The sequence below is a fragment of the Uloborus diversus genome, chromosome 7 (genome assembly GCF_026930045.1).
Source record: "Uloborus diversus isolate 005 chromosome 7, Udiv.v.3.1, whole genome shotgun sequence".
NCBI lineage: Eukaryota > Metazoa > Arthropoda > Arachnida > Araneae > Uloboridae > Uloborus > Uloborus diversus.
Genome location: NC_072737.1, coordinates 131,850,270 through 131,877,247, shown reverse-complemented (window position 1 = coordinate 131,877,247; position 26,978 = coordinate 131,850,270). Strand labels below are relative to the sequence as shown.

General features: G+C 34.3%; 1 protein-coding gene across 1 annotated transcript in view; it reads left to right on the top strand.

Annotated features, from left to right (window-relative positions):
- LOC129226882 (uncharacterized) overlaps positions 1–26,978 on the top strand; it is a 48,560-nt gene that overhangs the window by 5,715 nt on the left and 15,867 nt on the right. Inside the window, exons 2-8 of the mRNA XM_054861511.1 lie at positions 199–515; positions 7,050–7,170; positions 9,019–9,140; positions 9,300–9,418; positions 10,219–10,379; positions 17,126–17,224; positions 22,278–22,377. Coding sequence (XP_054717486.1) covers positions 199–515; positions 7,050–7,170; positions 9,019–9,140; positions 9,300–9,418; positions 10,219–10,379; positions 17,126–17,224; positions 22,278–22,377 — 1,039 coding nt within the window. The remainder of the gene's footprint in view (positions 1–198; positions 516–7,049; positions 7,171–9,018; positions 9,141–9,299; positions 9,419–10,218; positions 10,380–17,125; positions 17,225–22,277; positions 22,378–26,978) is intronic.

The window sequence follows — 26,978 nt, the reverse complement described above, 5'->3', positions numbered from 1 at the left end:
AATGTTCATGGAGGACATCTACTACCAGATATTTAATTATCCATTATCTTCCTAAATATATAATATAATAATAAGTTTATTTTACAACGTTTTATAACTTAAGTAATCATCAAAAAATTCCTTGCTGTATAGCAAGTCGAACAATGTTGTGTCTCTAATGTTTTAGCATACCTAATTTTAAACACTTTATTTCTTCAGGTTAAAGGTGAAATGGAAAACAAAAGAAATCTAACAAAGCCTGATCCTTCTGAACTTAAATACAAATCTTTCAAAGTCTATGCAAGAAATATTTTCAAATCTTCTCTCATAACAAGTTTCCCAGAAATTGCTTCAAGCAAGAGTTTGACCAAGACTTTGGTGAAAATAACTGTTTTTGCTCTGTGCCTAATCGGTTTTATCTACCAAACATGGGATTTTTTGGCTTTGTATTTATCTTATCCTACAGTGGTGAATGTTTTGGTAAATAATCCATTTGAAATTGTCCAACCAGCCATCACACTCTGCAATAGAAATAGGTAAGTTAATCTTCAAAAAAATTTTTCTTATCGAGAAATAAAGAGAGTAAAAACAAATTTCGCAATATTCAAATATATAATGTGTATAGTGTGGCTCTGATAAATTGATGCTTGAGCTTGATAAAGTTCGCTTCATTTTGGGGTTATAGGGAAGAATAACACTGAAAAACAAATTTTAACGAATTTTCTGTTCCTCAATATATTTTGGGTGTTTCTTATAGATTTCAAGCTTAAAAAGAATATGTTTGCAAAAATTTTCTATCACCCTCTAATATTAAGAAATTTCATTTATACGTTTTGGATTATACAGTGAAACCTAAGTATAAAGATATTGTATATAACAATAAACCTGTCTATAACGATATTGTTCTTGGTCCCAGCAAAATTTTAGCATGAGTAATCAAACTGTCTATAACGATAACCTGTCTATAACAATATTTTTTTCTGTCCAAACAGTATCGTTGTAGACAGGTTTTACTGTATAGGCTATCTTATAGCAGTTATAAGTTTACTAATTTTTTCTTTTAGCTGCATTTGTTCCATAGACATAATTTTTTACTCATCACAGCAAGTTCATCAGCAAGTTACTCACTCAGTAGGTATCAAGATTGTAGAAACCGAAATCACTTTGATAAGTTTTAAGTTTGCGACCTTGAGCAGATGGCGCTAGGCGTTCCATATCATTTCGGTTTCACACAAGATTACGGTAGTTGAAGTTGTCTTTCGGTACGTGGAAATGCCCTGCCATCGGTTCTCATAGCCTATTTTTTTGGATATTGGAAGAATATTACGAAAATATGAAGATATTGCTTTATGAAATCGACTACTTACATCATAATTGGAGCATATGTAAATGTTTTAAAGTAATTGCCATTCTCAGTCTACAACTTGATTATACAAAATACTGCTATTTTCTGAGCAAGTGGAACTGCAGAGCAAAACATGAACATTACATCAAAAAGAAATGGCTAGAGCGCAAACAATATATTGCACGTGAAAACCAAAATCCAAAACGTTCCTCTAATTCAGCGTTTCCCGAAGTGTGTTCCGCGGAACCTTTGAGTTCCGCCGAAGTATGAGAAGGGTTCCCCCACGGGCTAGCCGCTGCATACATTTCTTTTCCACTGCTTTCAAGAAATATGAAATAATCAATAGAAAGGATCTAAAATGTCGCACCAGATTAAAGTAGTTGCATTGACATGCTAGCGTAAAAAAGAAACTAACAGCTGACTTTAGGAAAGTTCTTTATGAAGTTTTAGAAATAGTTTATTTTGTCAAATCTCGTTTTCTCCAGTCAAGAATAATTAGCAAAATTTATGAAGACAAGGGTAGGAGCACAAATCACTTTTATTCCATATGAAATATGCTAGTTATACAAAATAAAAGTTTTTAAATGGTTGTATGAACTTCGAGATGAAATGAGAGTTTTTCAACTGGAGCAAAAGGCATCAATATATTGCGCCTTTTTCAATGTTTTACACGAGGAACGACGGCGAATAAATATTTTTTTGACATTTTTGATGAATTGAACAAAGTGGCTATTTTCACTTAAAAGGAAACAGCAACCACATTTATTGTGAAAGACAAAATAGCAGCGTTAAAAATCACGCTGAATTTTTGCGTTATCTGTCCAATATTGATGGAGTTTAACTATTTCGCTATATTAGGACTAGAAAGTCTGAGTTTGCCGTATACCTAGAAGGCCTGAAGGGTCCAGTGCCGGATTTTCGAGTGAATTCTCAATAAATTTGTTCCTGCGTGCACATGCCGCAAGAATTTCCTCTAATGACTAAATAAGAACTGATTCCATAATAATTTATGTTATGTTATCTCTAGCAGGTGTAAGTAATCCCTACAGTCTAGCTGGTGAGCTGTTGCAATTCCATCGGAATGCAAATATAGGAGATACTAGAGTGAAAAGCACTTTTTCATACTACGGTGAGTAGGATAAAAGATAAGTTTCTCTTTTTTTTTTTTTTTTTTTTTTGTTGAATTCCCCAGGGGCCATTGTAGTCCCTCTCGTCTTTCTAGGTATAAGGCTCAATATTTACACTTCTATGAGGCTAACGACTAATGGATTAAATAAGCACTCAAATAAGGTCCTATGATGAAAAATCAGAAAATTCCATTACGTTCAGTTAGTTATCTTTCGATTTATTGAAAAACGAACTATGCGAGGGGCCACACCAGGTCCCTTCCGTCTTTCTAGTGTTAACAACCATTACTGTTCATTTGAAAAACCTATGACATTGTTCTTGCCCGAATATGAATCATAATTGCACCTTCATATATCTTACGTATCATGGCATTTATCAAAATTTAGCTTTATGGCGACATTTAAACTTAACGTTTTACTTTTACATTAGCCAAGTTGGCACAATTTGCTGTCTTGGAGGAATTTCCAATTTATGTATCATTGCAACATAGTTGAATAGATTAAGTGTCTTGGCCAGAGCTCCAATAATAGATACTGCACAGGCACTAAATCATGAATGAGAATATCGGTCATGCTAGACGACAAAAGCAATCAAATTCCTTCTCTTGAGCAATAGGCACCAAAAACCAAAGTCATTTAATTCCGATATTATTTTTCGAAATAAAAGTAGTAACGCTTGACGAGAAAATTATTCTGCTGTGTCACACCTTTGAAGTGATTGGTGTCAAAAATTGATCTGCACTTCTCCTGTTGAGGCACATATGTGTACCAATTCGTTTGCGAATCCTTGTGTTATTGTTTGACAGACAGAAATCACGCTAAAATTGGAAATCGTTTGATTGGGTCAACCTCTGAAGGGATTAGTACCCAAACTAATCAACCCCAGATCACATGGAGTTGCGTATGTATACCAAGTTTCTTTCAATTCCATGCATTATGTGTTGAGTTAGATCGCTCTCAAGAAATCGGTCAAATACATTCTGAACAAAAATAGAAGGACAGATACTTTCCGAAAATGGTTAAGATGGGCTCAGTACACCTTAAAACATGTTAATCTGTAAAAATACGAAAATTCTCAAGTAATCAATAGTTTCTTCTATGCAAAAGAAAGTAATCGAATGATGATCATTTTTCATCTTTATGATTCGACACTGTGTCTTTTAATGTTAAACAAAAATGGGTTTCCTTAAAGTAAAAGCAAATTACTAAGGTTTCCTAGGTCTAAAAAGTTTGAGAACAACTGCTCTAATTTATTTAAAAAAATAGTCTCCCACCTTCAAACATAAAGTTGGGATTAATGAAGAATTTTGTTAAAGCAATGGATAAAAAAAGGGTGACGATTTCAATATATGCAGGAACAGTTAATATTACTCACAGGGGGGGGAGGGGGATTTTCATTGACCCACAAATTGGAAAGCTTATGCAGGACCAACATTAAGAAGCTAGTTTAAGTGATTTAGGAAAAACAGCATGGCTTGATTTTTAAAATGCTATGACACAATTTTAGGAAATGAAAGAAGTCGTAAACATGAAAAAGTAATTATTGACTTGTTAAAAAGTTACAGAATGTTCAATGTCGTTTTTTTTTTTTTTTTTTTTTTTTTTTTTTTTTTTTTTTTTTTTTTTTTTTTTATCTTACTTAAATTTTTTGACGAGCATGGGAAGCGCTTCTACCAGGATATTTCTACAATTGAAGCGTGACATCAAGGACAATTCACTACTAATATGCTCGGGATTACTATTGGAATCTTATTAGAGAAGTTTGTGATAGGGCCTATAAAAGAGTATCCGCAGTTAAAGCATTTTTAGTATGAAATTTAAGAATTTTTTTTACAAATATCATTATTTTTTCTTAAAAAATCTTATATTTTTCTAAAACTTTTTAAGCAATATATATTTTTTGTGTTTATAGTAGTTTTAAGCTTTGTAATTGTTTATATAAAATGGTAAATGACAAAAATATTGTACATGAGTTGAATAAATGTCATTAAATTAAGATTTTAAAGATTTTGGATTTTTCAAAAATCTGTGGATTGTGGAATATTTTTATTGTTATGTTCTTTTTCAACACCCCCTAAAACATAAAAGTCACCACGTACTTATTGAGAAACAGAAACCTTGTGTAATTAGTGCTGAGTTGAGTTGAGTCTTTTTCAGAGCAGTTTTGCAAAAGTATTCCATCTCAAGTCCGTGCCAATAACGCGTCCCTTTTTCATTGGAACGCCCTTAAAAAATGTTAGCATTGTAAAGGTCATTCCTTAACTAACCAGAGCCACGCTGTATCCACCAATCGGAAGCGTCGCATCAAAAAATTGTAGATTAAATTGTTGAAAATAGCAAAATCTGCTTAATCCATAAAAACCTAAAAAGTTAAAGGAAGTGAAACAGCAAAGTTAACGCGAAATGAAACAAGAAGTTTTATTCAGATATCATTGCATAAAATTTAGGAGTGCCCGCCGGGGGGGAGGGGGAAGGGGTATGCCGCAGACTACGTCATTGAGTATTTTGGAGGGTTTATTTTCGTGAACATTTTTCTCTTTTTCGGAATCTCTTGATTTTAGGGGTCTGCGTGTATTTGGGGGGAGATGGCCTTTGTGGTATAGTTTTTGATGAGTATGATAATGATGTGAGTACTCGTAGGACTCAAATTCGAACTACATAAAAAAAAATTCAGAATTATATACAAAATATGGGACAGCTTTTCATTTCATTATAAATTACTGATTATTACTTTCATTGATATTACAAAATGAAAAAAATATTGTATTAGAAAATGACCAATGTACTGTAGCCACAAAAAATATCCGAACCTAAATTTTCATTTTAACCACTTATGAATCTGTTTTCACAATTTGTTTTCGTGGCGTATATGTAAGTGCATATGTACGGAACGTTCTGGGAATCTTTTGCTCACTATTTTTGAATTTGAATTTAAAAAATAATAAAAAGATTTTGAATGGGGGGGGGGCGTGCTGAGTCCAGTATCGGATGTTAATGATATCTATTAATGGTTGCCTTCCAATAATTTTAATGTAGAGGTTCTGTAAATATGGAGTCGTCTGCAGTCCATTCTAGATTTATTTTTTTACTCCTCTAGACCAGTGTTGCTTAAATTGTGTTCCGCGGAACCCTGGGGATCCACGGAGATCACTCAAGGGTTCCACGAAATTTGTTTTCTTTATTTTCATGCATAACGTTTTAATTGGTCACTGAAAAAATCGACTAAAAGAATGTTTGAGTGAAGCTTTTAATCAGTATTTTTCGAATGAACTGCAGAAGAAAATATCCAAAAGGAACTGTGGGTTAAAAATCCATTCATAGTCAAAGTAACCCTCGGCTATTTTAGTTAGTTTTAGCTGAAATCACATCTCATTCCTTCTTGAAACTCAGAAGTGTACATCAATGCCATTAGAAGGAATTCTAATGTAGTTCAAAAGATGAATATTCTGAACAGCGAGTGACCAAAGGCCGTGCTGAGGTACTTTCACTATTTTTAACAATATATGCGAACAGGATTTTTGATTTATGTGCCAACAAAAATAAATACCGAAACGGACATGATGGTAGACTTAACCTTCATCCAAAGCCTATTATTATAAGTATACCTGCGGTAACAACAATAAGTTCCAATCATCTCATTAAAATAGAAACTTTTAAGTTTAAAATGCGTTGTTTAAAATTATTTTGAGAAATTTTGTCTCAATTTTTGCTTTTTAAAGTCAATAAATATTGGTTCAAATGATTTTCGCGGAAATAGCAAACAAACCATTTTTCAGAGTGATGCATTCACACTATACGTACTATTCAAGAAAACCCAAGGATTCCAGAAAAAAGTGGGCATTGGAAAGGGTTTCACTTATCAAAGAAATTAAGAAACGCTGCTATAGACCAATGCTGAAGATGTAAGTCCATGTATTTAGTGGCTTTGTATCAGATACTTAAAAACAAAGTATTGTTGTCAGGAAAAGTTTTTACTGAAGGTACTTACTTGAACTAACGTGAGAGGAATTTTTCTCTCGTCGAGTATAAATAACACTGAATTTTACCATTTTTGATCTAAGAAAATAGCATCCATTGATCCAAAATTTTATATCCCTCAGCTCGGCTCGAAGAAGAAAAAATTCTTGTTTATTAGTTAAGAGGTTCGGATTTTTTTTTTTTTTTTCCATTTCTTTCTAATGGGGCTGCGTTAGACTATTTAGCCTTTTGCAGACATAGTGCGATCCTCCAATATGGCATCCAGTCTTTCATGTGCCACCATTAAGACGCGGACACAGATAATGTTGCCACTCATTTTCCTACCAGATGGAGACACCTGAGCGCACTTCGCTTTTATTGAGAAGTTTCTGAATTCTTCAGGGACATTCCAGGTTAATTTCAGGATGGTTACTGACATTTAGTGGGAAACTTTTCTGTTCTTTGTTAGATGTATTACTCGCAAGAATTAAATAGACTAGGTGCTCATCATTTTCCAGGAACGATTACACATGCTTTTTACAGGGCAAGAACTTCAAAATCTTGATATGATTATTAATCGAAAGTTGACTACTTTAAGCATAAAGTAAGAACTTTCACGCATATGAATTTTATACTTTTAGACAGCGAAGACGTGTTATTTGTGAGAAGAAAGAGAGTAAGTGCAGTTTTGAGGAGAATGCAAAGGAGTTTTGTGAAAAATACCCAAGATATTGTCCGGGTAGAAAGTCCCCGTTTACTGGTGTAAGTACATATTTTTGTAATCTCAAAACAACTTACTCATATGTTTTACTGTTTGTATTAAACGGAATGATTGCTATTGATAAATGCATCCCTTAATTTTAAACAGATCAAATTTCGTATTCATAATACAGTAAGCTTACGTTCGACGAGCACGACCGGTAGCGACCGGTTGGTTAATCACGTGACAGCAATGACATCAGCGGTTACTAACCAGTTGTTCGCGAACCAATGCTTCATCGAACGCTTTCGGTTGATCACCGGTTACTTGTGCAGACATAACACAGACGAATCACACGCAGGTGAAAAATACATATAATTGGTCCAAAATTTCACGCGGTTAAACCAACCAATCAACCAACTAGAGTTGCGGTCCACCGGTAGATCAACCGGTGAGGCTCATGAAACGACATCGGAAGCAACCAGTTAACCGGTAGCTCTCAAGAACGTTGCGGTTAGCAACTTTACTCACCGGTCGACCGGTGAGGTTCGTCGAACACAAGCTAAAACATGTAAAGTTGACCACCTGTCTAAGTTGACCGCTATTGTCAGGTACAGAACTGTCCATGATCATACATCTCACACCTAATACAACACCGCCACAAGTCAAAAATTGTCGATTTTGAGTTATATACATGTCCTGGTGCATTTTATTAGTTCTATTAAAATGCAAGACAGCTACAACAGAAAAAAAAATTAACCTTATTTTTGAGATGTGTCAGTGCGTTAATATAAGAATTTAAGCTAAGGCGCATTACATTTAAATCGATTTCTCTCGAAAAGTAGTTTTTGGAGATATGGCAGTGTTGTACAAGGTGCGCAATATATCAACCTCCATGAGTTGACCACTTGTCTAAGTTGACCACTAAAGTATTGCACCGAAAGTGGTCAACTTACACAGTAACAATACTTCCGAAAATCTCAAAAAGAAATTTCATTCATATCGGAATTGCTATTTTTCTCGCATTTCGCATGACTCTATTTCTCGACACTGAAGGAGGGAATTCCTTGTAACTCAAAACCATAGACTAATATTACAGCTTAAAACTCGTGTACGCAACTTTGCTGCAGATTTGTGATAAATATCATTGGATTTTTTTGAACTTATAATTGTAAAAATGAGCCGGGGGGGGGGGGGGCGATTCTATGCAGCAGTTGAAGTTCGCAAGTTTTGTCAGTATCATTTAATTGAAGAAAAGAATACTTTGGAAAACTCCGTACCATGAATACTGTACAGTATTACAGGCAGTTAAAGAAAACCATAAATAGATGCGTCATCACAGGTGCACGACTCCATAACAAGGACGAAACTGCAGTCTGTGGATGTGATTACCGGACTGTTGGTATACTGCATGTAGTTCTACCTTAGCCCTGGCTTGAAGGCGGTAACTTACTGTTATAATAAGTGTTTGCCTTTATGTTCCTCTCACCTACAACTGACACAACTCGATATTCAGGAAATCCCCGCCAGGCTGTCCTCCTCTTTGGCGTTGACCTCCAGTTTTTGATTTAAATGATGTCAAAATCAGTATCTAGAGTCGACCCATCTCTTTTTTGGTCTACCCTTTGGTCACTGTCCAAAAGGGACTACATTGAAAACCTTCAACAACTCGATATACATTACCTAAAGAACAGCGATGACGTGTGCACAAATGTAAAGAGGTTTTCTTAAAGCCAGAGAGGGATGACCCCTTGTTGCTTCCCTCCCACCAAACTATTGAAAATGCCCTAGTGTTAATTCTTTAAACACCAAATGTGACATCCTCACAAGGGAATTGTTATAGAGTAAGATTACTTTCTTTAAAATTGTTACTTGAATTGTTATTCTTTTATTTCTGACCTCCATTGCAGGTTTACAATGGTACTTTGATCCAAGACAAATTTTCATGGGCTGAGGCACTGAAGGAAGCACATAATGACACAATAGTTGAAATGTGCTTCAAAGTTGTTGAAGGGAAGAGAGTTCCTTGTGAGTAAGTGTTCTTTTCAAGAGTTACTTTTATAACATAAAGATTCCATTCTAAGTTGGAAATAGTGATAATTAATTTAAAAGAAAACGATAACGTAGCAAAACGTATTTTCATACAGAGCAGTTACCTATCGTTGTCTAAAACAATGTTTTTTATATGCAGGCGAACTCTTCGAAGAGTTCCTGTGGTGACATCATCCGGCGAACCGAACATGTGTTACACGATTGAATCACAATGGGAAGAACCAGATGCTAAACCAGAAATTTACCCCAATACATTCAGTGAGTATGAAATGTGAATGTGAATATTTTGAAATATGATAAAGGAATTTAATCTGGCCACATTGGTGCTTGTTTTTGTCTTCTATTGCTGCTAAACTAATATAGCATTTTAGAAATAATCAGCTGACGTAAAAGTAAGGCGTTGTTGGATTTTGTTTCACACACGCCAAACGGAACGAAATACCCAATCATCACTCCAAAAGAAAGCTTCAGACGCAGTCCGATACACCAGAGAATGTTTTAAAAGTTCTAAAAAAGGTTAAGATTGGTTTCTTAGTTAAATTAGAGGTTTTTTAACATGGAAAAGCCTTGAAGGACTACAACTGCTCTAAACCTATTATACTACGTGATGTTTCTCGTATTGATCAATTTAGTGAGATACTTTGCCATTTTGGGCTATAGAGACATTCTAAGAGCACTTTTCTGCATATGAATTCTATAAAAGATACCGTCTATACTTAGTTAGGGCTGCAGATGGAAAAAAGATTTGAGGTTTGAGGGGACTCATTAAACAAGATGCAGTTAGGCGGTTTGAAACCAATTTATATTGAATTTGTATTATTTTAACTATAAAAAAAAGCTTGTGTGAGCGGCGATCTCCCGCCTTCTCTCCCCCGGTCAGACATATAACAAAGCTGTTTTGTAAAACGCCTGACATGAAAGGTATTGCGCAATCTCAAATTCATTTTGTATCTGTATTTTCATACTGCCATTTTGTTTTTCACTTTAGTCAATATTTATGGTGTTAGTGCTATCTTATAATTAATTATAAATGTTTCCAATGCTCCCTAATTTTATAGACTTTGATGTGTATTTATTCACACAACCAGAAGAATACATGATCTATACCGAGCCGATACTCATACAAGGAGCAGTGCACGATCGAAGGCGTCTCATCAGCCCGTACGCCAAAGGGTATTCATTTCAAGGTGGAGTGGAATACGAAGCTTACGTTTCAATGGTGATTTGACTCTATGTTAATCTCTCTACTTCACGAATACAGACAGCTCAGGGTTACATCTCTCCAAATGTAATTAATAATTACCTTTTCAAATAAAAAACAATTCGTCGATAAAAAATATTTAATATTTGTTAAAATACTTTGACTTTTTCTGCTATGCTAGTATCGCTAGATTATTGAAACAAAAAAGGGTAGAATGTAACCTTGAGCAGCGTGTCGCAAGAATTTTCGACACAGATGCTTTTTTTCATTTATGTTCTTTGCAACTTAATTTCAATAAACTCACTGCTTAAGCCTTTTTGAAACATAGATAGGAATTGATTGCTTTTATCCCTAGTAGTATTATATAAAGATAGTCTCTTCTTTCAAAGAGATATACTCCTTATTGAAGATTAATTGGCTTTTAGAGTCTTACCGTGTTTTTTAATTTTATTTTTTCAATTTTACTATTGACAATTCTCTTAATGCGACACTATCCCTCCCCCGTTAATATGGACGTTTCAACTTTGCGAGTACTTTAAACCTTTTTGAATACCAAGAGAGATTCACCGTTACGCGTAACACATTTTTTTCCCCATGCATTTAATACTTTAAAAAAATCCACTAAAATGCGTAAGCCTCTTCATAATTTCACGTCAAATAGGACGGCAACAAAATACGCTTGTCGCAAGTGACTGTTGCACATGAAATAGTCTGACTTTGACATGTTGACATCCGATCGGTTGAAGCTTAAACGGTTCCAATTGCTAAAGTACGGGTGAGTAAAGCTAACACGTTTTTCAAACTACGACTTTTGCTGTTCATAATTGGCATTGTGACAATCTAACATTTCGCCTCTTTCAACCCAAACATTTAAATGATCGCGTTCAAGAATACGTATCGTTTTGCCAGAGATACACCAACTACCGGTTTCTCTACTTCTACTCTATATGACGTTATAAAGGAGCTAATAAAACATGGTGAAAATAAATTTCAATACTGGAATGAAGACAGCCAATGACAAAGCGAATAGCAACGAGCGAACATATTTTAAAATTATAGCGGACCAATAAAGAGGTGAAAAAAAAATTTATGACGAAAATTCAGTCTCTGATGCAGGCATGAAGTCAGTATCACTCGTGTTGTACAAATGTCACTTAACTAAATACCTTGCTCGTGATGCAAAATTTGGGGCAAAGTAAAATGGTGAAACATTTACTCAGTTTTTTGTGCCCCCTTTCCGGTAATATTTGAAATGTGAAGTTCCACATGTCGTCTATGCCAGTCAAGGGAGGATACAGAAAACTATTTAGGACCCCCCCCCCCCCCGCCCATAAACGAATCTACGGTTTTAGGTACAAAATATTTCTGAAACTGATTGAGGATCAATAAAAATCACCAAATCGGCTAGGAATGAGGCATCAAATTGGGGATAAATGTTGCAAATTAATTACATAAGCAATGAAACGAAGTAGTAGTTCAAACATTTACGTTCAAAAATAATTAATGAAATGAAAACATACTGTAATCGTTTACATTTTATGCACAATGAGAACGGATACTGTTGGCGACGGTTTAGGATAGGCCAACCCCCATGACCCTTTCCTTGTAAGGTAGGTGCGGGTATTAAGGCCTGTCAGGTAATAAGGCCTAAACAGCGAAAATATAATTTAAAATGGTTGTAGCCACTCAAAAACGCTATCGTAGATAGTTTACACTCCCAGATGGCTCCTCAAACTGGTCGCAACGCCATGCTCAGTTGTTTTGATCAGCGAGCCCAGATTCATTTTCACGGAACGCTTGTAAGACACGAATAATAAAAAATCGTCGGATTGAAATGTAAGTAATTTTTGGAATGTCATACTTTTATGCATAGTTTTGCGGTACAGTTATCTGTCTTGAATGCTTCTATCGGTATTTCATGTCTGAGTGAAATAATATGATCGAATTATTTTACTTTTTTGTATTTTTTTAAATTCGACGTCAGCGGCTAATAAGGCCTACGAAAGTTGACCGTAGGCCTTATTATACTCCTTTTTTTTGTAACGTAGTTTTTCAGCTGTGCATCTTATTTTGAACCTTTCTCAACATGGTATGAGTGTTTACTAGTAATTGCGGCTGTTTGCGACTTGGTTCATTCTTATTTTAGTGCCTACATCACGATGCTCCCCAAACGAGCACTGTGGTCTGATAATGACTTAGTGTCGGCTGTCCAAGCAGTAAGAAGAGGTATGCTGAGCTCATATAAAGCAGCTGTGAAGTATAATGTTCCCAGGAGAACCATTAGAAACCATCTCCAGACCGGAAGTTTGAAAAAAAAACACTTGGTAGAAAACCTATTCTCAGTGATGACCAGGAAGCTGATCTTTTCATCAGAATTTTGAGGTTTGCTGAAGTAGGGTTGCCTGTGACACCACGTATTCTCCGACGCTTGGTTTATAAATTTTGTGAGCTTAATAACATAAAGCATAATTTTAATAAACTTGCTAAAGTTGCTGGTAAAGATTGGTTTAAAGCATTTATGAAAAGACACCCAGAAATATCTAGACGAAAAGCTCAATTTATGAACACGACCAGAACTTAAAAGCTTAACAAAGTTATTTTTAATGATCACTTTAACAGACTGAATGAAATTTATGATAATCTGGACTTGAGAAGTCATCCTGAAAGAATATACAACATGGATGAGAAAGGGAAAAAATATACAACATGGATGAGACTTGGTACTGCTATACCACCAATGATAATATTTAAAGGCAAACACTTGAAGGCAGAATTATATGACAATTTGCCACCAGGTTCTTTAGTAGAAAAATCTACAAAGGGCTATATGACTAATAAACTTTTTACAGAATTTCTAAGGCACCTATCTAGATTTAAAAGTGCAAAAAAGTCCCTTTTAATATTTGATGGAGCGGCTTGTCACCTAGACTTAACAATCGTTAAAGTCGCAGATTCTCTCTATATATCATTATACAGTTTACCTTCGAACACCACTCATGAACTCCAACCCCTTGATAAAGTCGTCTATCGATCATTTGAACACCACTGGGATGCAGAAGTTTCATCATTTATGGAACTAAACCCAGACAAAAAGCTCACCAAGGCACGGTTTAATGTTATTCTTTCAAATGTCTGGTCTAAATGCATGACACATAGTAACATTACAAGCGGCTTTAAAGTCACTGGTTTGTATCCATTGAATCCACAGGCTATTTCAGAAACAGCTTTTGCTCCGTCTGTATTAGCAGAAATTCCAGCTCCCGAAGCAGACAAATTTCAAGAAAAAAATTCGCAACCTCGCACCTCCCTCACGCCAATAACCCCAAGCCTTCCACATCGACAGCACACGATGAAATAATTAATAGTACCCCAAACAAACCTCCTGGAACGACGTACGGCATGGTTTACGGTTCTAGTTCGGACGATGAAGAGGACAATGTACCACTAGCTCAACTAAAAAAAAAAGCATTTCAGGAGCTTATGCGTACTCCAGTGAAAAATACTGAAAAAACATCAATTTTAAGAAGAAAATCTATTAATTATCGAGGAATTAAGGTCACCAAAGAACCGTTTGAAGAATATAGAAAAGAGAAAATAGCAAAAAATGACGTCAACCCTCAAAGAAAGACGATAAAAAAAATACCAAAAAAAAAACGATGCTAGTTGGTACTGTCACGCTTGTAAGGTGGATAAAATGATTGACATGAGGCCCTGTTCAAAATGCAACAGGTGGTATCATGAGCAATGCGTCGGTTTGACAGCCGATGACGAAGATATTTTTGAATGCCCTGACGGCTGTTAATTTTTTTTTTTTTTTTGTTATTTTGAAGATTTTCAGCGCGAGTAATGCTTAAGGATATTACAAATTATCTCAATTACCAACGTTAATAGCTTATTTTACTTATTTACGAGAGTTAAAATATTAGGCCTTATTACCCTACCGTAGTATAATAAGGCCTAATTGTAAGGTTTTTTTAAGTAATTAATTTTATGTTTGTTTTCGGCAAGAAAGGCCGTTTTTGGTTATGTTCTTGTAGTAATTGAATGGTACTTTAATTAAATTTGCAATTTGCTGATTCGGATCCTTTTCTTTCCATTTTATTCCAAATCTCCCTTAGGTAGGCCTTATTACCCGCACCTACCTTATCTGCCACTGATGTCAGTCAGGAAAAAAATTACCCCTGAAGATCAAAGCATTTGATAATACAAGACAATTGATACTCATATTGTAATATTTTGTTAAAAACTGCTTAAGGCTTTCACAACCTGCGCACAGACGGGTATTTGAGCCAAAAAGCTGGCCGAAAATCGAAACTGTCAGCTTGTCAGTCCTGAACATCAAAACAGGTAAATAAACAAGGCAGTATGTGAAAGCGTTCTTTTTTCATGGAAACTAACCATAAAAATTTACCAGCAGTCGGTACTTAACAATTTTATGATTCAGTTGTCCTTTTGTTTGGAATTATTCAAGTTTTTCAACAAACCTTCCTTTTTTTATTTTTTATGTTAAAAGTGATATTAGACGAAACACTCGAGCAAGGTTTGTACTCTATTATTCATCAATTTATATGCATATATTCCTAATTTTTTTTTTTATAAATACCTTTCTTCAAGCCTCACAAAAACACATCAACTCTTTTTTTTTTCCTTACAAGACAAGATTTTTAAATATTCTGCTCTCATTTGCACTACGTTCAGGTTTTCCTATAATAATGTCTATTTTGACAATCTGCAGCAAAAGTTTGCCCGAGTTTGCACAGAAAAATAATAAAGCTAGAAATAAAGCAGAGTATTAATTTCATAAATTTTTCTTTTTCCGGTTATTTTTTGGTTCACAAGTTTCAGTCTGGTGCATAAATTGAAAACAACTACAGGATATTTTAAATTAGATTATAGAAAGACAATCTGATGCTACTGACTGACTTCAAAGTCAGACCCAGAAATAAAACAGGGTGATATTTTTCCATTTCGATATTTTCAAGAGAAATCCATAATTTCAGCTAGTTCCATTTCTATTTGCTTGAACTTTGCATCAAATAGCTTTGCTTTATGTACTGTCTTTCATAATACTGTGAAATTGATTTTGAGTCGTACTCATGACTGAACCTAAAAGTAATCGAAAAAGCTCAAATTTATGAAAATATATTAATGTGCTCTATATATAGCTTTGTTATTTTTCGGGTAAACTCGGGTGAACTTTTGCTGCAGATTATCAAAGTAGACATTCTAAAGTAACATAGGGTATAACTTAGAAACAATACAAATGAGTACACAGTGTTTAAAAACATTCATTTACATAGAAAATTTCAAAAAATGAATGATTTTTTGTGATGCTTCAAGAATTGCATTTAAAAAATACTTACAGTCTTAAAAAGTGAAAATTGATAAATAATAGAATACAAATTTTCCTCAAGCCAATCCATAATAAATTTTTCTTCTAATACAATTTTAACGCAAAAAATAAGACGTTAAAGATTTATTGAAAAACTCGAATGCCGTAAACAAAGACAACCGAATCATCAACGTGCTAAGTTCTGACTACTGGCAAATTTTTATGGATAATTTCAATGAAAAAAGAACACTTCCACATAATGGCAAGTTTATCCACCTGTTTTGAGACTTAAGGCCGACACCATTCAGTAAAGTTGACATTGAAGAAATAACATTTCCGGGCTTATTGACCGTGGTCAAAATGGAAAAGAAAATCCCGACGTTTCGTCAAGCTTTGCAGCTGACATCCTCAGTGGTTGCTACTGATGAGCTGCTCCGGTCGCTCTGGTGTTTAAGCAAACTAAATAAATTGAGAACGCCATCCAATCAGAAACCGGCACCCACCAGCAGTTTGCTTAAATACCAGAGCGACCGGAGCAGCTCATCAGTCGCAGCCACTGAGGATGTCAGCCGCAGAACTTGACGAAACGGCTGGATTTTTTTTTTTTTTTTTCATTTCGACCACGGCTAATAAGCCCAAAAATGTTATTTCTTCATAATATTTTGTTGTTTGCCAAAAGTTTTGTTATTATAAAATGACAAAGTTCTTGTTTTTTTTTGGACTGAAAACTACTATTATTCAGTGCTGTATTGTTTTTTTTAATTAACCTTTTTTAATTTTAAGTGTTTTATACAATTAGTCAAGAACATGCTGGGCAAAGTGAAATAGCTCATTTCGTTTATGTATTTAGTCATTTATGAAATCTGCTGCATATTCATTCATTAATTCATTCATTTACATTCCTTCATTTAGCAATTCACTTATTTATTCATTCATTCACTGATTTTCTTATTCTTTCCACTATTTTTGACACTCATTAATTTTTCTCGTGTATTAATTTACTCATTTATTTGTTAATGCGTTTAGTATTTATTTATTCATTCATGTTTTTATTAAAACATTCATTTGATCAAAAATATCTTTAATAATCAAATAAAAATCATTTCATTTCAAAAATATTTTATTTTTTACTTTGTCCCATGAAACAAAAGGTGAAAATTTTTCACTTTTTTAAGGTAAAAATTTACTGCTAAAAAATAAATAATGTTTCAATGCAAGTTTTATTATATAATATGGTGTTCCTTTTTATGTACCTACTGTAATTTTTAAAATAAATTTCCAATTTGTTCGTTTTTAAAAAGGTAAGTTACCTTAAATATATCACTTTACCCCACAACTTTCGTCCCCTACTTCGTTAAGATACATTTGTATTTATAGCAATTAAGTAAAAATCTTTGCTGATTGTTCTTAGGCTGTGCTTCCGATTTTTCAGACAGAGAAGCAAATGCTACCAGCACCCTATGATACTAATTGCACCGATTATGTAAAGCTATGGAAGGAGAATGGAGGAACAGGCCCTTTAAATGAACTGGTAAACTTAAAAAATATTTCATCCTTGTGGGGTTTTTTTTTTAAATTAAAACAGCACGCTACTTAATTAGTTATAGGAAATATTATAGTGTTTTCACGACATTGGTGATTAAAATGTTGAATTTAGATAACTAAAACGCTTTAATAATGAAAAAAAAAACTATTTTGAGCAATCAGCAATGCTAAAAATATTTAGAATAATTAATAATAATATTATTACTAGTAACAATTATACAAAAGTACAGTATTGCTCTAGTACTGACCAATTACAAACACTTTCAACTCAGTATATCTAAGTCTGGTGCAAGTTACTACTCGTATTTTAATAATTTGATCTCTGGCACTCAAGATTTTAAACAAAAAGTTCAATGTGCATTATAACTGAATGAAATTTTGTGCATTATATGCGCTATTATTGTAGGGAAAATAAACTGTCCCCGACACACGATTTCTGAAAAATGATGTACCAAAACAATTTTCATGTATTTCGACAATCAAATAGATATGGTTAGAAATAAGATTTCGTAACTTACAAATATGAAAACTGGTTCATGGAATATCACGTTTCGATGGCTACTGCTGTAATGTAAGGAAAACTTTCGTCGAATAAAGTAACGTTATTTATCACGTAGATAGTAAATATAAGAGGTGCTACGTATTGAAAGTAGGAGTTTCCGTCACACTTTTCACAACGCTTTAACGATATGTTACCTAAAGACACGAGAACAACATGTAAAACTAGTTTTTTTACCAGCGTAATATCAATGTAAGGAAAACAACATCCCCAGAATGCACGAAATCCTATGTGCTCTATTTTACCAAAAGGAACATTTTAAAGAATTTCTTGAGAAGTAAGTGACCTGTTCTGTAACTTTTGATCAAGATAAAGATATTCTTCAGTTGCCGTTTTTCAAAAGAAATTAAATCAGATATACAATTAAAGAATCAGCAATAAATTTATGGAATAAAATATGTTTTTAGATTATTCTTTATCCTAAATAGCCGGAATAAGCTGTAAATTTCAGAAATTAGCTCACTTGCTATGTAAAATTATTTTATGGGGTAGTAAGCATCACTTACATTCACGAAGCACTTCTTTTAAAAATACCAAATCCATTTGCGGGATTTTGAATTATTACGTGCGAAGTTTCTCACTGCGCATGCGCGAAAGATAGTAATTTATATATTTCAAAATTTCGTAGCCACGTAGCTGTGGCATCTCATAAAAAAATCCAGTTGCATATCATGAAATTTTAAAAGATATCGGCTGCCTACTGAAGCCGAACTTCCATGATTCTCGTAAACGCGATGTAGTATCTTAAAAGGATTTTTCATAAGTTTTTTTTTTTTCTTTTAATGTCAAGAATCATACCGTACTAATGCTGAATGATTGCCTGCAAGTGTTTTCAATTTGTGAAGTGAAATCCTTTTTTCCTGGTATAAATAAAATTTAAGAACTCAATTTCTTTGTCATTTATGTTAAAGTATCGGAACAGCTTTAATTTATAATCGGAGGAAAAAAGGCATTTAATTTGCATGCACACTGAGCAATAGCTGTTGCGATTAAGGATGAAGTCATTAACCTAGCTGAATCTTCATGTTCATCCTCGTGTTTGTACTACTTGTGGGTGGATGCAGGTAAGTGCGTTTTGTTAGAAAGGACGCGATGGCATTCTTTTGATTTTTGAATTGATAGTTTTTTATGTTTTAGTTTAATACCTTTTATCAAAGTGTATCTAAAGTAAATTTGAGCAATAATTTAAACATTTAATTTTACAACGTTCAGAAATGGTTACGTCTTAAAGCTTTAACTAAATCAATTCATCTTCAAGTGAAATCAATGCTCTCTGTTATGAAATTTGTAGCATTTTCAGCAATATATATTATTAAACATTATGTTTCCTGAAATACATAATTCACAAATTATTTGTATCCTCCAGTTTTTATAATAAACTAGCTGAGTGGCAAATCTTGTTCTGCCACATAAATTATTTCCAGTTAATATTTCGGTTGTTAATTAAAACATAACGAATGAATTGCAAGTGAGTGGGGATAGGATCTATTAAGGAAAGTAAATGAAGTGCTGTAGAAGACGATGATCGCATATAAAAACAAAAAACAATAACCATTCGTTTTCTCAATACAATGTATTTCGTTAACGTAAGAAATTAATAGTTTGATCGCTTAAAATTTGAACGTTGTGTGAAACAGGTAATATATTTTTTATCCAAAAGTATAACAATGAAATGAAGAAAATCAATATTCATTTCGAGAAGAAATCGAATGAATGATATTTTTTTGTCAGTTCCCATCTTTAGCCAACAGAAATAAGCTCGATGATTTGCACACGCGAGAACATGCCTCGTATGTGCAAAGCTAAGCTGCAAACACACATATCGTTTATTCTTGCGACTTGTGATTGTCATTGCAAATGCCAATTTAATAAAAGCGTTTGAATTCCATTGGCACATTTGTGAGAATCATTGGAATTCGTGGCAGCAAAACGTTTTAGCTCGTAATTCACCAGTTAAAATGTTGGCTTCGATAACGTTTTTCATCATTTTTTAAATGACCAATCGCGTGCTGTTGCACAGACGTGGTAGGTTCAAATTTCGAGGTAAAATAGCCGGAGATCTAACTTATAGTCGTAGAAGGTGACGGGACATGTCTGACAAATTCAGTGAGTACAAGAACTCTGCTGTATAATTTACAGCTTCGTTAGCATCGCAAACTGTATCGATCGATTTGTATGGTACCAAGTCGCCAGGCAATGACTGCTGTATCTTGAAGTTTAAATCTTCGACGTTTACATTTTTTGTTGCCCAATGGTTTTCAACAATGGTATTTTTTTTTTAAATAATTTTCAACGATAGTTTTTACAATGATTTTCAACAATGGTTCAACAATGGTTTTTACAATGATTTTCAACAAAAAAAATTCTGGATAGGGGCACCCTGATTTCCTAGCGATATGAAATATACTTTATGTCCTATTCTCATACCTAACAAATACACATAAAAAAATTCATAAAAAACGGTCGAGCCGTTTCGGAGGAGTTCAAACACTAACACCATGACAGGAAATTTTTATATATTAGAGATTCTCATCCCTACTAAATATACATAAAAAATTTCATAAAAAATGGTCGAGTAGTTTCGGAGGAGTTCAAACACTAACACCGTGACAGAAGATTTTTATATATTAGATTTGATGGTAGGGGACATATATGTTCCGTTGCCTTTAAAGAGCACATAAACTTTGCCCCCGAGCTTTAAGGTCCTTTTGGCAAAGCGGTTAACGTACTGGGTTAGCATCACAAGAGTCCGTGGTTCAAATCTTGCACGGGACACACATCGCGTCCCCCTCCATGTCTACATCCGTACGCCGCACGTTGATGACCCGGACGTGATCTGAACATACAACCTTCTGATTCGGATCACCAATATGTGGCTGACGGGTGTAGACGTGGAGGGTGATGCGAGGGTGGCGGGATTTGAACCACGGACTCTTGCGATGCGTACCCAGTACTTTAACCGCTGAGTCAAAAGGTCCTTAAGGTTCGTGGCAAAGTTGGGTTAAATGCTCTCTGAGCGTAAGGCTTAGATTTTAAACGGAGTATCAAAAAGTAAGAGAGATGCGTATGTTCATAGTGGCGTTGTTGTCGTCATTCTCACCTCAAACATCAACTTTCAGATTTGCAGACGCATCTCCGAAATTTCTTTTATCTATAGAAACGCTGTCATGCTAACAGATAGTTTTCTGCCAGTGAATCTTACTACTATTATGTATGTGAAAGTTTGTCTGTATGGATGTATGGATGTATGGATGTTTGTTACTCTTTCACGCAAAAACTACTGAATGGATTTTGATAAAACTTTACAATAATAGAGCTTATGCATCAGAATAACACATAGGGTAGTTTTCGTTCCATTATGGGGGGCAAAACCCCCTTAGGGAGGCAATCAAACACAATTTTCGTATAAATTCTCTTATATGGGGATGAAAAAATACTTGCACATTATATGTCTATCGAAAGCTCTGATTTTTCTGCTGAAGATGGCACCTGTTCGAAATTTCTAAGTAGAATAAAAAACGAGTTATGAGCTTTTTAGTTCCATGTTCGAAGGCTTTCCTTAACTCAATACAATATTTAGTGTATCATCTCGACTCCCTGTCGATAGCGACTATTGTATTGTTGACTATCTTTGATTTTCGTGACTGTTCAAGGCTTTTCTCAAGTCAAATCTTGAAGTAAGATTTTTGCACAAGATTGGCAAATAGTACATGGATTTGGCTGATTTTTTTTTCCATTTCAAGGCAATTTTTGAGGCAATTAATGGTTTTTTTTTTATTTATTTGTATTGACTGGGTATTTAATCGATCAGCTGGAATCTAGCCAAACTTTTTTTGTGGAATCATTTCAATGGCTAAGGCATTTGGTATTTTTTTCAACTGTCGCTGTTTTTGAAGCTAAAGACTACGCAGTACTGTGTTTCTCGGTTTTCACCATGTAACCAAATATCGCCATTTCTTTAATATTTCTTTTTTAAAATTTGTTAACACGTAAAATAATTCGGCAACTAATTCGTAAATTCATAATCCGCGCAAAAACTTCCATTACTTTGTCTTTGCACACATAGTTGACCTTACTCGAATTGGATTTTTTGGGAATTACCCAAACTGACTTCTTTACAATTCCTGAACGTTTTCATGATTTATTTTTTGTGATTTTTGGGTGTCTTCTCAGTTTTGCCGACATTTCATTTACTCCCCTTCCCCCTAATTTTCAGTTTTAATCATACCTTTTGATATATTTAAGGGGGCAGACAATTTGAAATGTCGGCGAAACTAGAGATAAACAATTTTTTGGTAACTATTTGACCTCTGCTTGTAATGACCATTAACTTAAATCAATTGAAAAAAACTACATCAACGTGAGCGAAGCCGCGGGCAAAAGCTAGTGAAAAATAAATACGTATTTAAATGAGTGCATTTCGTTTTATTCTTCACTTTAATTTTAAATCCCTATCTTTCTTTTCTTTCATGTTGTTCAGATGTGTATTGAATACTGCAAACTGAACACGCTAATTGCGGAAGGAAAGTGCATCGATAAAAATGTGGCTTATCCTCACATGGAACCACTGTGCGAAAGAGGTAATCCACTTCGTTTACATCTCCAATCTACTAAGTTGTACAAATTACTAAGTTGTACCTTTACATATAATTTTTTCCAAAGTCATTGAGTTTCAAATCTCTTTCACCTAACAAGTAATTTAACACACTTGTTAAACTTCTCAAAGTTCCGTTTCTTAAATAATGATATAACATTTTGAAAAAGCATCAACTTAAAATGCTAAACTGTGAACTGAACTTGTGTTATTACAGTAGAGCGCCGCTTATCCAATGTCCAATTGACCGAACTTCCAACTGTCCAAAGACTTTATCTCATTCAGAAAAAAATTTCATTCGGCTCATTTTTTTAAAGAGAACGAAAAAGATTTTAAAAAATGCATCAAATTCAGATCATTCTTCAATAAATTTTATTACTGTTCAACCACGGATTCTATGGAATTGGAAAGCGTCCAGTTTAGACGAGTCTATCTGAATGAGGGGAAAAAGTAAAAATTTGGTGCGTGTGTTCCGCAATTTGAGTGAGACTGTTTACTTAGAGGCTAACATGCATCTGAAAAAGTCGACATCCCTAAAAACTAATAGTTGCGTCCATTTCCGCCTGTAAACCGGATGCTTGCCTTTCCATACAATCCGTGGTCAGACAGTACCTTGAGGGTCAGTAACAAGATTTTAAGCGATTGTCAAAAAGAGGATGAAATCAAGGTGACGACAGCAGAATTGCTATTTCTCGTATAACCCTGTGCTGTTGATTCTTATGCATTCCTCCGTTGCTCTTCGCTGTTCAGAAAATGTAAAACGTATAAAATATTTCCCTAAAAATCAAATAAATAAAATTACAAAGGAAAAAAGGGAATTTTCATTGTTTACAATTCATTTTCATACTTATAAACATACAGTTTTTTTAGCAAGCATGTATTTAGAGCTACCACCCCTCGATAAAAGGTGGAGGAAAATTGTGCACACTCAATTCATTGCTTAGTTTAATTTAAAAATATATACATCTGCTGCGTTTTAAAAAGTTCCTCCGTAAAAAATAACGTTCTGGAATGTTTAGGAACATTCCTGAAGTAGTTTGTCCAATAATTCGAACTTTTGCTTATCCAAACTGGGTCCGATCCCAACAATTTCGTATAATCGCCGTTCTGATTTAATTAATGCTTACTTTTGTCAAAAGCTACATAAAATTTATAAGAAATGCAAATGAAAAACATCTGATGTGAACACCATACTATCTCCTTTTACGTCTATTAAACAATAGATGTTTTTTCATAACTCCAAAGAATTGGTGCGTGTAATCATGCACGCGCGTAAGAAGCAATATTTCTTAAAAGAATCGTTTTTAAAGCATTTTTCTACATACATAAAAATATGGTGAATTTGGAGAATTTGGTTATTTTTCGTGGTATTTCACTTGCCTAATTTTTAATTTTGGCAATCATTTTTCATTTTGTTCATTGCCATCGTATTTGGTCTAAGTTATGTTACTTAACTACTTGTTTGGCGATATCATACGCTATTTCGACTTTTTAATGTAAGGTAGGTGCGGGTAATAAGGCCTACCTAAGGGAGATTTGGAATAAAATGGAAAGAAAAGGATCCGAATCAGCAAATTGCAAATTTAATTAAAGTACCATTCAATTACTACAAGAACATAACCAAAAACGGCCTTTCTTGCCGAAAACAAACATAAAATTAATTACTTAAAAAAACCTTACAATTAGGCCTTATTATACTACGGTAGGGTAATAAGGCCTAATATTTTAACTCTCGTAAATAAGTAAAATAAGCTATTAACGTTGGTAATTGAGATAATTTGTAATATCCTTAAGCATTACTCGCGCTGAAAATCTTCAAAATAACAAAAAAAAAAAAAATTAACAGCCGTCAGGGCATTCAAAAATATCTTCGTCATCGGCTGTCAAACCGACGCATTGCTCATGATACCACCTGTTGCATTTTGAACAGGGCCTCATGTCAATCATTTTATCCACCTTACAAGCGTGACAGTACCAACTAGCATCGTTTTTTTTTTTGGTATTTTTTTTATCGTCTTTCTTTGAGGGTTGACGTCATTTTTTGCTATTTTCTCTTTTCTATATTCTTCAAACGGTTCTTTGGTGACCTTAATTCCTCGATAATTAATAGATTTTCTTCTTAAAATTGATGTTTTTTCAGTATTTTTCACTGGAGTACGCATAAGCTCCTGAAATGCTTTTTTTTTTTAGTTGAGCTAGTGGTACATTGTCCTCTTCATCGTCCGAACTAGAACCGTAAACCATGCCGTACGTCGTTCCAGGAGGTTTGTTTGGGGTACTATTAATTATTTCATCGTGTGCTGTCGATGTGGAAGGCTTGGGGTTATTGGCGTGAGGGAGGTGCGAGGTTGCGAATTTTTTTCTTGAAATTTGTCTGCTTCGGGAGCTGGAATTTCTGCTAATACAGACGGAGCAAAAGCTGTTTCTGAAATAGCCTGTGGATTCAATGGATACAAACCAGTGACTTTAAAGCCGCTTGTAATGTTACTATGTGTCATGCATTTAGACCAGACATTTGAAAGAATAACATTAAACCGTGCCTTGGTGAGCTTTTTGTCTGGGTTTAGTTCCATAAATGATGAAACTTCTGCATCCCAGTGGTGTTCAAATGATCGATAGACGACTTTATCAAGGGGTTGGAGTTCATGAGTGGTGTTCGAAGGTAAACTGTATAATGATATATAGAGAGAATCTGCGACTTTAACGATTGTTAAGTCTAGGTGACAAGCCGCTCCATCAAATATTAAAAGGGACTTTTTTGCACTTTTAAATCTAGATAGGTGCCTTAGAAATTCTGTAAAAAGTTTATTAGTCATATAGCCCTTTGTAGATTTTTCTACTAAAGAACCTGGTGGCAAATTGTCATATAATTCTGCCTTCAAGTGTTTGCCTTTAAATATTATCATTGGTGGTATAGCAGTACCAAGTCTCATCCATGTTGTATATTTTTTCCCTTTCTCATCCATGTTGTATATTCTTTCAGGATGACTTCTCAAGTCCAGATTATCATAAATTTCATTCAGTCTGTTAAAGTGATCATTAAAAATAACTTTGTTAAGCTTTTAAGTTCTGGTCGTGTTCATAAATTGAGCTTTTCGTCTAGATATTTCTGGGTGTCTTTTCATAAATGCTTTAAACCAATCTTTACCAGCAACTTTAGCAAGTTTATTAAAATTATGCTTTATGTTATTAAGCTCACAAAATTTATAAACCAAGCGTCGGAGAATACGTGGTGTCACAGGCAACCCTACTTCAGCAAACCTCAAAATTCTGATGAAAAGATCAGCTTCCTGGTCATCACTGAGAATAGGTTTTCTACCAAGTGTTTTTTTTTTCAAACTTCCGGTCTGGAGATGGTTTCTAATGGTTCTCCTGGGAACATTATACTTCACAGCTGCTTTATATGAGCTCAGCATACCTCTTCTTACTGCTTGGACAGCCGACACTAAGTCATTATCAGACCACAGTGCTCGTTTGGGGAGCATCGTGATGTAGGCACTAAAATAAGAATGAACCAAGTCGCAAACAGCCGCAATTACTAGTAAACACTCATACCATGTTGAGAAAGGTTCAAAATAAGATGCACAGCTGAAAAACTACGTTACAAAAAAAAGGAGTATAATAAGGCCTACGGTCAACTTTCGTAGGCCTTATTAGCCGCTGACGTCGAATTTAAAAAAATACAAAAAAGTAAAATAATTCGATCATATTATTTCACTCAGACATGAAATACCGATAGAAGCATTCAAGACAGATAACTGTACCGCAAAACTATGCATAAAAGTATGACATTCCAAAAATTACTTACATTTCAATCCGATGATTTTTTATTATTCGTGTCTTACAAGCGTTCCGTGAAAATGAATCTGGGCTCGCTGATCAAAACAACTGAGCATGGCGTTGCGACCAGTTTGAGGAGCCATCTGGGAGTGTAAACTATCTACGATAGCGTTTTTGAGTGGCTACAACCATTTTAAATTATATTTTCGCTGTTTAGGCCTTATTACCTGACAGGCCTTAATACCCGCACCTACCTTACTCTCAAACAAAACAAGCCTTTAAATAAAACTAAATCAATCATTTAAATTAGAAATAAGTCCTTCAAATAAATAAAGAAATGCATTGAAATGTAAAATAAGCCACCAAGTGACAGAAAAGCCATTAAATGACGTAAAAAGTTGAAATCAAATAATCCGTCAAGTAAATAAAAAATAATATAAGCAAAATTTTAATCACTCCCTACTCCTGCATTTTTGGTACCCAAACCCTACGAATTTCAGGCATCGAATAAAAATAAATCACGAGATCAATGATATACGAGTATTGTTGCAGGATTAACAAAGCTCAAACCGCTGTAGTTCGTTCTTGTGGTTGCAACAAACCACAGTTAAGTTTCATGAACGTGCGTAAATGTTTTCTATCTCTAAATTTTGTGCCAAAATTTTTATTTTTTAGTTCTTTTTGGGTTAAAATGCAGTTAAAAAAAATCAAGACGATCAAAATTTAGTTTGACCAACGATGCAGTGCTTATGTTTAAAAAATATCCAAAAAAAAAAGGGGCTTGCTAAAAAGTTCAGTTTCTAATTA